The 12,482-nt window shown below is 42.7% G+C and overlaps 1 protein-coding gene across 2 annotated transcripts in view; it reads left to right on the top strand.

The window, feature by feature from the left end:
- Positions 1-12,482, top strand: part of GNE (glucosamine (UDP-N-acetyl)-2-epimerase/N-acetylmannosamine kinase) — an 89,154-nt gene that overhangs the window by 55,497 nt on the left and 21,175 nt on the right. For both annotated transcript variants that reach the window (XM_075593604.1, XM_075593614.1), the window contains exon 2: positions 2,739-2,941. In XM_075593604.1, coding sequence (XP_075449719.1) covers positions 2,739-2,941 — 203 coding nt within the window. The remainder of the gene's footprint in view (positions 1-2,738; positions 2,942-12,482) is intronic.

The raw sequence follows: 12,482 nt of genomic DNA, 5'->3' as shown, positions 1-12,482 counted from the left end.
GTGCTGGGGGAGATATGAGGATGATGATGAAGGGTGCTGGGGGAGATATATGAGAATGATGATGACGGGTGCTGGGGGAGATATGATGATGATTTTACCCGTGCGGCCTGTTTTAAATTTTTTTTTTAAATATGTATTGGAGGTAGGGGGTGGGGGTCTTTTAAAAATGTATTGGGGCGTTGGGGGTCTTTTTAAAATGTATTGGGGTCTGCTGGGGCATTTTTAATATGTATTGGCGGGAGCATTTTTAATATGTATTGGCGGGGCGGATATTTTTATTATGTATTGCGGGGTGGGGTTACATGTATTTAGAGGGTGGAGTTTTTTTGTATGTATTTTGTGGGAGGGATTGAGTGAGGGTGGGGTAATTGATGGAAGGTAGGGGCGAATGAGAGGAGAGAGGGGGAATGAGTGAGTGAGGAAAAGAGGGAGTAAGCGTGAGACGCAGAGGAGATAAATACATGTGAGGCAGGAGGGGGAAAGAGCGAGCGATATGGAGGGGAGAGAAATACATGGGTAGAGGGTGGGAAATAGAGGGGGCTCGTGAGGTGTGAAATTAACCTAATATGTGTCAGCCAGATAGGGGTTCCCTGATATTTTTCAAAAAACTTCAAGGGTTCCTCCAAACAAAAAAGGTTGGGAATCGCTGTCTTAGAGAGTGACTTGAATAGGGATGGCTTGCAGCAGCTGTACTATTGGCTTGTAGATAAGGGAACAACAAAAATTGCATGTGTACATGGGCAAGCATGAAGTCACTCCAATAACTGGTAGTTCGTGTGTCCGGTGAGAAAAAGCAGGTGGCATTCATCCATTTTACTTTAAGGGAGCCCCACCATTGATTTAGATGTAATTACCACTGGGGCAAGGACTTCTTCTGGAGGAATGACTTTTGTGCTCATACACCAGACAACAGCCCCAAACGGGAATAAGAAAAACAAACGATTGTACATCGCAGATTGCTGCTTCAAACATGAAGTACACCATTTAAAAACAACCCTTTTACACGGCACCTTTTGTGTGGCATTCACCTCCCTAATACCCTTTCATATATAGTCCTCATTTGCAACTTGTCATTTCTCAAACAAACTTTTATCTTTAGTTCAGACTGCCATCTTAAAAGTATGTGTTCCTTTTGGGTGTACCTTGTTTCAAGTCTTTAACTAAATAAATGTTTTAACCTTATCCAAATATAAGCGTAGCTGAGAAATTGCAATTTCTCACGTAGTTGAAAAGCAAAAAAAGTTATTCTGCGTTTCAGGGAGGGATTGCATTTTGCCAAAGGAGTCTTGGAGTAGATATCCTTTGATAACTCAAAAGTACATCCAAAAGGAGCTGGTGACCTGGGATAGAATAAAATGGATGCCGGATTCTTGTGAGAGTCCTCTACAGGAAGCACAAGTTATTTTCAATTTGCATATGTGATCCAAAGTGCCTGGAGCTGGAAGTATTCCATCTTCTGTATTAAAAAAAATAAAAGCCAGGGAGCTTTTTTCCAACTTAAAAATAAAAAGATAAACTTTAGTTTTGCCAGAGTAGATAGAAGTGCACCTTTAAGAAGCAGCAGTACTTTTTTTTTTGTCAGTTTATATGGCTGTAATGAGTCATGGTTTTCACAATCTGTTTGCTGTTGGTGTTTCCTAATAATACAGTAATATAATTGTTCTTAACATGTTAAGGACATCCTTGACATGCCAGACATTTACAAAAGGATTTGCATACTCGCAGTACTAAAACACATCCAGGTTTCTTAGGTGTGCATTTGAAATGTGTAAATGTTTTCATTGTTCGACCTAATCCTAGTTCTTCGATGGTGACTCACAGTTCCATTACAACATTCATAAGTGGAACCATTTAGGTCATTCATTTTATTACTGAGTTTGTGCAAACTGAGTTTTCTGGGTGAGTATCGTGTTAGAAAAAGTTTGTAATAAATATGAAGTGTAGGCTTGAAACAATATATTTTACAATTTGCTTTTTTTTAGAGAATGTTTTCAGCGAGCCTTCTGTGCATACTACAGTATGGAGAGTGGTGAAATATCAATATTATTGCAAGTTGACTTGCGTTACTATGCAATAACTTTCTTCAGGAACACATGGTGATAACTTAGTTTAGGGCAGCGGTGCGCAAACTGGGGTGCGCGGGAGATTTTTCTGGGGGGGGCGTGGGCGGTTGCAGAGGCCCCGCGCACTTCCCCAAGGCTTTAAAATTAAATGCCAGGTGATGGCGTGAGGCTCCTGCAATGCTATACTTACCGAGGTTCAGGAGCCCTGTGACGCGACGCCGCGGGGTCATGTGACGTGACATCACACGCGTCAAATGACGCCGCGGGTCACGTGACGTCACATGACCCCGCAGCGTCATTTGACGCAGGTCTAAGGTAGGGAGGGGGGGGCGCGAGCATCGTGGCAGGGAAGACGGGGGCACAGCAGACAAAGTTTGCGCTCCCTTGGCTTAGGGAATAGTAATTTAGCTATGTAAACCTTCTGTTAAACTAAAAGATCTCAAGTACACTGAACTGCTGCTTTAAAATGCATCCTTTACACTGAAATCATTATTAAAGTACATGGATTTCAACAAACTACGTTAATTAATTTGGGAATAATTTGTTAAGTATTAAACAAATGTAATTAATGTCTTCAGAAGGAGCCTGCGCTTAAAAGAAAACACATTTTTTCATTGTGTGTAAATGATTACAAAGCACAATAATTAAAGAGCTCTTTATAATTGTATTTTTCAGGCACTCTATTTTGAAAATCTGTCGAGGCAAAAAGTTACCATGGACAAGAACATTAACCAGAGGAAACTACGAGTATGTGTAGCCACCTGCAACAGGGCAGATTACTCCAAGCTGGCTCCTATTATGTTTGGCATCAAAGCCGAGCCAGACAAGTTTGAACTGAGCATAGTGGTTTTAGGCTCTCATCTCATTGATGATTATGGGTAAGTTTATGTCTGAAAACTACTTATTGACTATTTTTTTTTCAAATTAATTACCTCTTCTCGTATGTACTGTATATCTTTATTTATATACTGTAGTGCCCACAGTGTATTCCGCGCTTTACAAATGAGACAATAGAGGGAATTAGAATACAATAAGTGGAACCAGCAAAATCAGACAGTTGGAAAGGAAATCCCTGCCCTGGAGAGCTTACAATCTTAATTCTCTTTCCAGCTTCTAACACACAGTGCTTAATACCCAGCATTAGAATAAGCATAAACGTGTATGAGGTAGAATAATACTGGCATAATGAACTCGTTATCTGATTAGCTTACAGTCACATTTTGGCAACTGGTACACTGGTAGATGAAGGGACATGGTCAGAATGAAAGGACGCTGGCCTAACTTCATGTCTTCCACTTCATAAGATATTGCTATAACACAGAAAAGTACTTCCAGTACTCATTTGCATTGCATCATAATATTCATCAGATACCGTTATGAGATAAAAAAAAAACCTCTGCATATTATATTGAGAAGTATATACTCTGATAGAAGGTGTTTATGTTGCTGTTATCTGCAATATGTGCATGCCATAGCTGCTCAGATGACTGATTTAGTACAACAGGGAATTTAAATCACCCAATTGTCCTACTTACTAATGATCTCAACTCCAGTACTTTTAAAGGAGCAATCCAAGCGGGTAATGTTTTTTTTTACATAGGATTGAAGCCGGGGGTCTCTGCAGTTGAACCCCTTTCATTTCCGCTTTGGGGGAACCTCTACTTCCAGAGATACTTATCTCCAAAGGGGGTGCCGGCATCTGTGCTTTTTACAGCTCCCGTTTCACGTGGACCAATAGGAAGCTGCACTGGATGACGTCTCGGCTTTATGTTGGCCCACAAGTTCTGGAAGCTCTGAAAAGCGTCCATTACGTGATCCCTGCTAGTGAAGCGGCTACCGGCACTCCCTACGGAGGTCTGTATCTCCGAAAGCAGGGGTCCCAGAGCTGAAATGAATAGGGTTCAGCTCCAGAAACCCCCCCTACCTCAATCCTATGTTAAAAAATAAACATATTCGCTAAATAAATCATCCACTTGGATTGCCTCTTTAAGTAAAGACAACAAAATAAAACCCCATTAATTATTACTGGACACGAAAATCCTGGAGCTACGTTAGCTACTTGTTTCAATTGCTTATAATAGGTTGTGTTGTTTTGACAGGTTGTCACGGCCTTCTATTATTCTGTGACATTTTTAAACATTCCGCAGCGAAAAGGCTGGATCGATGTTTGTTCAGCTGTTTATTCTGTGACATTGCATGTTTGCTTGTAACTTTATCAGATCTAAATTTGATTGTGTTTTATTTACTTTACACAATGAACTTTTTGCAAATGCATCTCGTTAACTCACTTCATTATTGTTTGGGCTCTAAATCAACTTTTTTTTTTAATTGGGTTTAAATTTACATTGCATGAGAAGCACATATAACCATAGCTATGACTACATTTGAGATTGCTTTGAAAGAAAGTACTTACTAACACTAACTACTTTTTATTTATTTTTTTAACTGTGTGCTCAGAAAATTATTATTTTTTTACATTCATTAGGCTGAGGGGAGCAAGTATAATATCTAGAATTTGTGGGACATTGCAGCCATTTTGATTCCACGTTCTCATTTCAACAGACTATAGTTTTAACTGATCTTGGTCAGTTTCCAATTAATGTTGCAAATTATAGTGTACAATACAGTAGCTGTTGCTTGCATTTGTTGCATTGTATCTGTAATCTTTAAAGTCCAGGTGCCGTAAGCAGTGTCTGAGTTTGCAGCCCTGATACAGTAGGACTGTAATGTTGGTTACAGCAGTAAGTAGCTCAGTATTTTATCACTCATTCTGCAAAAAAAAAGTTTCAGTGACTGCCTTTTGTTGCTACTGTACAAAGCAGAAGTTACTGTCTTTACCTAAATTAAGGGCCAGAGGTGGATCTTTGGAATTCCAGGGGTAATATTTTGGCAGGGTTTGGGGTACTAGATTTTATATTGAAGCTGTCACATATCTTGCACTGTTTAATGCACTAAGAATTTACAAAGTTACCATGTTGATAGAAATGCATCTTTAAACAAAATGTGAGTTAATAAATGTCTGTCACTTATCTGCATTTTGTTGAGTGATATTATTTTTAACGAGAAAGTTGCACTCTAATCATTTTAACAGGCTTATAAAAGCCTTTTAAGAGAGCAATTTTTTTATATGGAGGAGAGGAAGTGTAATAAATACCAAAATGTAATTATTATTTTTTCTGAGTTTTATGTATGCAAAAATGCAGAACCCCCTGTATGTTAATTACTCTGCATAACCTTTTTTTTTTATTTTATCTACTGAGTACACAAACGTAGCAGGCATTTTTTGCGCTCAGAAAACGTGATTCTTTGGAGGTATTGATACTGCAGAGGAGACCGTGCCAGCTGCTTGTGACATTGGACAATTTACTTTATCTCCTTTGTCATAGACACCAAACATTTCATTGGAGTCCCTTTGGGCATCTCTAGTGATGCTAAGCTCTGGTAATGGGTATCAGAGGTCAACCCCACGTTTACAGGCATTTGCATCAATGATTGTTAACTCAGGATTGAGCTCCTATACCCCAGACATTCGGGGTCCCTGTCTATGTATCCTAAAAGCAGAGCGGTATACCATGCCAGCAGTAAAAGTAATATTGGTTATTATTGCTATATGTCAGTGGAGACTAGGACACTTAACACCGGGATCGCAGACACCAGACAAGGCAAGAAGTTTAACAAAACAAGTTTATTCTGACCGAGGTCGACAAACACAGCACTACACACAGTGGTGCACAAACTCGCCCAAAGCAGGGAATATGGGGGGGTCCTAACTCAACTAGGTGCCAGGCGCTGCTTCCAAGGCTTACCAGGGCAGCTTCCACGCTCCGTCCATTTTGGGGTACTGTATCTATTTGAACTGTAGCAAGTTCAAATCGCCCTCTCGCCTCCACTACGAGGCTCGCTTTGGTATCTCCAGCAAAACCCTAGGGTGACACCTACTATTCTAAGACCAGAATAGTCTCTAAAGCTGAAATTGGCTGAAATAGATATAGGCTCCCTGTCTCCATAATGTGACAAAAAGAAAAGAGGTTGGGGCGCTCCCTATTTGTATACGCTTGTGATGTTGCCTGTGTGGTAGTGTGTAACCAAAGAAAGGGTAGTGTATACTTGCCCTTGTTGTTTTCTGCAGCTGGACCAGTAGAGAAGATAAAGCCCGGAATCTTCTTGTAGTTGCAGTGGAGGTGGAGGGTTGGTCAGCGCACGGGATTTTGCTCAAACGTAGAGATAAGAGGATAGGAAGATATGGAACACGGTATTAGTGTTTTAGTAATCGAACTGTACAATACAGCCAAAAGAACTTTGGAATTAAAAATGTATGAAAAATATATTTTAAAACTCTTTGGAATTAAAGAACCTTGGTAATTAAAAGTAAAAATATATAAATATATGAAAAAATATATTCTAAAATAGCTTAAAAATAGATTAGAAAATCCTTAAATAAAATCCTTAAATAAAATTTAAATGGAATTGTGTGGTTTTTTATTTTTTTGTGAACAGAAGCAGAATATGTGCTATATGTGGATGACTAACAGGGTGTGTTTATATAGCCTGTTGTTGGTCTGAGGTAAAAAGGGGATAATGGGGCTGGTTAGCAGAGTTTAATGTGCAGTCTTTCCTTCACGGAATGCTGCTAAAAACAATAACTTTCTCACCCTCCTGGTGGGGGCAGTACGTGAGTTGCTTCTCTCCCGGGGGCCCAAATAGGAAGAAAAGGGCCGAACTCGGTGAGTGAGCAAAATAGAATTTATTAGGTACAGAAAACAAAGTCAAAATAACACTCACGGTACAGCTTTAAAACAGCCCAGCATCAGCCTGATCGTCCGGTGATATTCCTCTCACCAGTACAGCTCCCGTGGTCGCGTCCGACGGTGGGACCGGAAGAGGAGGTCTTACCGGATGTCAGCAGGCTGGCTGGGTCCTTCAATCAATGGGCTCCGGCAGGGAACAACTAAAGACGCTAGCACCCCAAGGACTTAACATTGACATCGACATTGGGGCTTTTCTTGAATGAAAGTGTGTGTTTCTAGTATTTCATTGGGGATTTGTCCCCACGATCATATTGGCCCTCACTCAAAAGCAGTGTGATAAGTTAACTGTGCTACACAGAGGCAGATAGATTTCATATACTCGTTGGTGCATATGTGAACATAGACAACGTAAACATAGAGATTACAAAATAATATAATTGTGTACGGTTAAGCGAATGTAAGTGAATCATCCAATTGCGAAGTTACTAGTTCCAAATTCGGGAGGGGGATTGGGAGAAAGAAGAGAAGAAGGGAGAGAAGAAGAGAAACATGATTAGTGTGTTAAATATACATGTTTCATTCAAGAAAAGCCCCAATGTCGATGTCAATGTTAAGTCCTTGGGGTGCTAGCGTCTTTAGTTGTTCCCTGCCGGAGCCCATTGATTGAAGGACCCAGCCAGCCTGCTGACATCCGGTAAGACCTCCTCTTCCGGTCCCACCGTCGGACGCGACCACGGGAGCTGTACTGGTGAGAGGAATATCACCGGACGATCAGGCTGATGCTGGGCTGTTTTAAAGCTGTACCGTGAGTGTTATTTTGACTTTGTTTTCTGTACCTAATAAATTCTATTTTGCTCACTCACCGAGTTCGGCCCTTTTCTTCCTATTTGGGCCCCCGGGAGAGAAGCAACTCACGTACTGCCCCCACCAGGAGGGTGAGAAAGTTATTGTTTTTAGCAGCATTCCGTGAAGGAAAGACTGCACATTAAACTCTGCTAACCAGCCCCATTATCCCCTTTTTACCTCAGACCAACAACAGGCTAGATAAACACACCCTGTTAGTCATCCACATATAGCACATATTCTGCTTCTGTTCACAAAAAAATAAAAAACCACACAATTCCATTTAAATTTTATTTAAGGATTTTATTTAAGGATTTTCTAATCTATTTTTAAGCTATTTTAGAATATATTTTTTCATATATTTATATATTTTTACTTTTAATTACCAAGGTTCTTTAATTCCAAAGAGTTTTAAAATATATTTTTCATACATTTTTAATTCCAAAGTTCTTTTGGCTGTATTGTACAGTTCGATTACTAAAACACTAATACCGTGTTCCATATCTTCCTATCCTCTTATCTCTACGTTTGAGCAAAATCCCGTGCGCTGACCAACCCTCCACCTCCCTGTCTCCATAGAAAGGCATGGAAGACAGGGTGCCAACTAATCAGTGTGCGGATGCTGCAAAGGACTAGTCACTGAGTGGATGCTCGTCAGTGATGGACCAATCCAGGACGTGGATAAAATAGCATTGTCTTAATTACACATTTGAACAGAGCAGTGTGTCACAATGTTTGGTGGGGACTGATAGGAAGTTGGTTGAAACAATGTGTTGTCAAATTAATTTAGTTTCACTCTAACAAATTGAATGCAATACATTGTGGTACACCCAATACATTTTAGTACTTCACCTATGTTAAATCAGCACTATATGCTGCATATCGGGGTTTTTTGTGTGTTTGAGGGGGGTGAGGGGAGTCATTTTTTATTACTGGTTTGAAGCAGGGAGTCCCCGGAACTGATTTCAGCTCTGGCGAACCCCTGCTTCCAAAGCTACTTGCCTCTGTAATAGGTACCGTTATCCCTGTGCAGTTAAATTTCCTGGTCACGCAGCAATGGATGATGTCACCTAGCCTCCATTTTGTTAGGCACACAAGTTCCCTGGCTGCAGAGATACCAGCACTGCTACGGAGGTACTGATCTGTGGAAGCGGTGTCCCCAGAGCTGAAATTAAAGCGGTTAAGCTCTGGACACTCCCTGCTTCAAATCTGTCATAAAAAAAGAAAGAAAAATGCAATGCATCATGTAGTGCGGCTTTAAGTAGCCAATTTTCTTTACTATGCATTAAGGTCCAAGGTTGGTGCTAATCTCCAGCACACTCTCCACTTAAATAGGTCTTAAAAGTGCAATCCCACAGTCAGCCAGTTGAATTTCCTGGGGGCCTCTCAATGGGGAAGTGTTTGTCAATCAAGTGTTTTGTTGAATCTTATCCTACCGTGGCTTTCTGAGAGAACCCATAAAGATGAGGGGAGGGAGAACTTCGGCTGCACGAGCACTTGGTGAACACATGGCGATAACACACAAAAAGGAGCAGGCAGAGGAAATCAACCCCCCTGCCAAGTTGAATTTAAAAAAAAAAAAATATATATATATATATATATATATATATTATATATATATACACACACCGTATTGGCCCGAATATAGTACGGCCTCGCACATAATACGACCCTAAAGATATATATATATATATATATATTACATATACACACACACAGGGCTCCACAAATTGGGGGGAAAAGCCACACTCCTGGGGGAAAAATAAAAGGCACTCGCCCCCCCCCCCCCCCCACCCCCCCAAAATTGTCTAATTGTAACCCCCCTCCCTCTCTCACCCCCCTCACTTCACCCGCTGTCGAGTGTTACCGGCGGCGGGGTGCTGCGGCGTCTCCCGCCATTTTCCTGCATCTTTCTGTCCAACTTCAGTGTCTCTCCCTGTATCTCACATGAAAATAACTGCGCAGCGTCAAATGAGCGTCAAATGACTAATCGTTGTCATGGCAACGGTACACTACATGACGTCACGTAGCGTCTCGTTGTCATGGCAGCGTGGCATCATTTTCACGGGAGATGCAGGGGGAGATACTGAACTTTGACAGAGAGATGCAAGAAAATGGCGGGAGACGCCGCAGCACCCCACCGCCGGTAACACCCGCCAGCAGGTAAAATTCACTCGCCCCAGGTAAGGGGTGAGATTACAAGGGCAGGGACTCCTCTTCCGAAATGTTACTTTTATGTCTGAAGCACTTCTTCCCATTATGTGTTATTGTATTATTTGTTATTTATATGATTGTCACGTGTATAACTACTGTGAAGCGCTATGTACATTAAAGCTGCAGTTCAGTCTATATCCTGCATGTGTGTTTTTTTTAATAAATCAGTTCTGTAGTAAGAAATAATACTTTTAGCATTTTCTGTTTTTAAAAAAACAACTTTGAAAGACCAATTTTCTTGTATTCTATTTTAACAAGCATTTGCTAAGGCACTGCCCCTTCATGGCCTGTCACAAACCCAGGCACACCCCTTTGTCAGCACTGCCCTCCCTCTCTCTAAACGTGCACTAGCATCTGGTCACATGATCTTCCTCATACAGTAGTACATTCAAGGAAGCTGGAGAAAAGGGATCAGTCTGCATGCATAGCAGCTCGGATAGGCGATTTCAAACTTATTACAGTGTTTATTCCATTCATTGCACGTGTATATAATGTAAAATTGTAATAATTCCATTTATAGCAAACGTGTATATGTGAATATTATTTAGATGTATATGTATGTTACTGAAATGTGGAGTGAGTGTGTAGGTAAATACACACAATACACTTCCACTGCATATATATATATATATATATATATATATATATATATATATATATATATATATATATATATATATATATATATATATATATTAATTATATATATTATATATATTATATATGTATGTATATGTGAAGTTATGTGAGTAAAAAAGTGACAAAAACCCTCCATAGCAAGGCAAATAGCAAATGGAAATATTACTGTATGCTCATTTGTATGTATATATATATTTATATACACACACACTTCAAATACGGATAGTGATTCACGTTACACACACACTTCAAATACGGATAGTGATTCACGTAAATGATATATATATTCACTTTCTGGGAGTATAAGAGTGACTGTCCTGTTGTTCCTTTTTTTGTATCCATCATTGAATGGTATGCACCCTCTCTTTACGTTTATTTTATACTAGCTGAGAGACCCGGCGTTGCCCGGGATGTAATGTTCCCGCTCCTCTCTCTCTCCTCACCCCTCCACCTCTCTCTGTTTGTCCCCCATTCACATCAATCCAGTTCCCCCCCTCCCTCCTTTACAGCTTCATGCAGTGTGTGTGCGTCAGTCATTGTGTGTGCGTCAGTCAGTCAGTGTGTGTGCGCGCGCGTCAGTGAGTCTGACGCAGAAACACAAACACACACACAGACTGACGCACACACACACACAGTCAGTGTGTGCGTGTGTGTGTGCCTCAGTCAGTCAGTGTGTGCGTGCGGCAGTCAGTCAGTCATTCAGTCAGTGTGTGGGTGTGGGGGTGTGCGCGCGCGCGCGTCAGTAAGTGTGTGTGTGTGTCAGTCAGTGTGTGTGTGTGTGTCAGTCAGTGTGTGTGTGTGTGTGTGTGTGTGTCAGTGTGTGTGTGTGTGTGTCAGTGTGTGTGTGTGTGTGTGTGTGTGTGTGCAGCAGTCAGTGTGTGTGTGTGTGTGCAGCAGTCAGTGGGTGTGTGTGCAGCAGTCAGTGTGTGTGTGTGTGTGTGTGTGTGCGCGCGTCAGTCTGTGTATGTGTGCGTGTGGCTGTGAGGGGTTGTGTGCATGCGGCTGTGAGGGGTTGTGTGCGTGCGTCAGTATGTATGTGTGTGTGTCAGTCAGTGCGTCAATCAGTCAGTGTGTGTGTGTGTGTGCGTGCGTCAGTCAGTCAGTGTGTGCGTGCGTCAGTGTGTGTGCGTGCGTCAGTCAGGGTGTGTGCGTGCGTCAGTCAGGGTGTGTGCGTGCGTCAGTCAGGGTGTGTGCGTGCGGCTGTCAGTGTGTGTACGTGTGGCTGTCAGGGTTTGTGTGCGTGCGCCAGTCAGGGTTTGTGTGCGTGCGCCAGTCAGGGTTTGTGTGCGTACGCCAGTCAGGCTGTGTGTGCGTCAGTCAGGGTGTGTGCGTGCGTCAGTCAGGGTCTGTGCGTGCGTCACTCAGGGTGTGTGCGTGCGTCAGTCAGGGTGTGTGCGTGCGTCAGTCAGGGTGTGTGCGTGCGTCAGTCAGGGTGTGTGAGTGCGTCAGTCAGGGTGTGTGCGTGCGTCAGTCAAAGGGCAGGCGTGGGGGGGGGTGAAGGGCAGGGGTAGGGGGGGTGAAGGGTAGGGGTGGGTGAAGGGTAGGGGTGGGTGAAGGTCAGGGTTAGGGGGGGTGAAGAGCAGGGGTAGTAGGGGGGGTGAAGGGCAGGGGTAGAGGGGGGTGAAGGGCAGGGGTGGTGAAGGGCAGGGGTAGGGGGGGTGAAGGGCAGGGGTAGGGTGGGGTGAAAGTGAGGCACAAATTGTTGGCAGGAGTAAAATGTCCCTACACACACACACACACACAACGGGAGTGAGAGGTGGTGGAGAGTGGGACTGGCGCAGATCCGAGGCTGCTTGGCCCCCCAGCGGCTGGGGAGTTGGCGGCCGGGGGGGTAAGGGAGCGGGCGGGGGGGGGTAAGGGAGCGGGCGGGGGGGGGAGGGAGCGGCGAGGGGGTAAGGGAGCTTTGGCGGCTGGGGTAGGAGGGCCGCGCTTACCCCCTTTGTGAGTGTTTGTATGATATAGATATATATGCACA

Source organism: Ascaphus truei, chromosome 1 (genome assembly GCF_040206685.1).
Source record: "Ascaphus truei isolate aAscTru1 chromosome 1, aAscTru1.hap1, whole genome shotgun sequence".
In the NCBI taxonomy this organism is placed as follows: Eukaryota; Metazoa; Chordata; class Amphibia; order Anura; family Ascaphidae; genus Ascaphus; species Ascaphus truei.
Note: the sequence above shows the minus strand (reverse complement) of the source record. Positions and strands in the feature narration are given on the sequence as shown.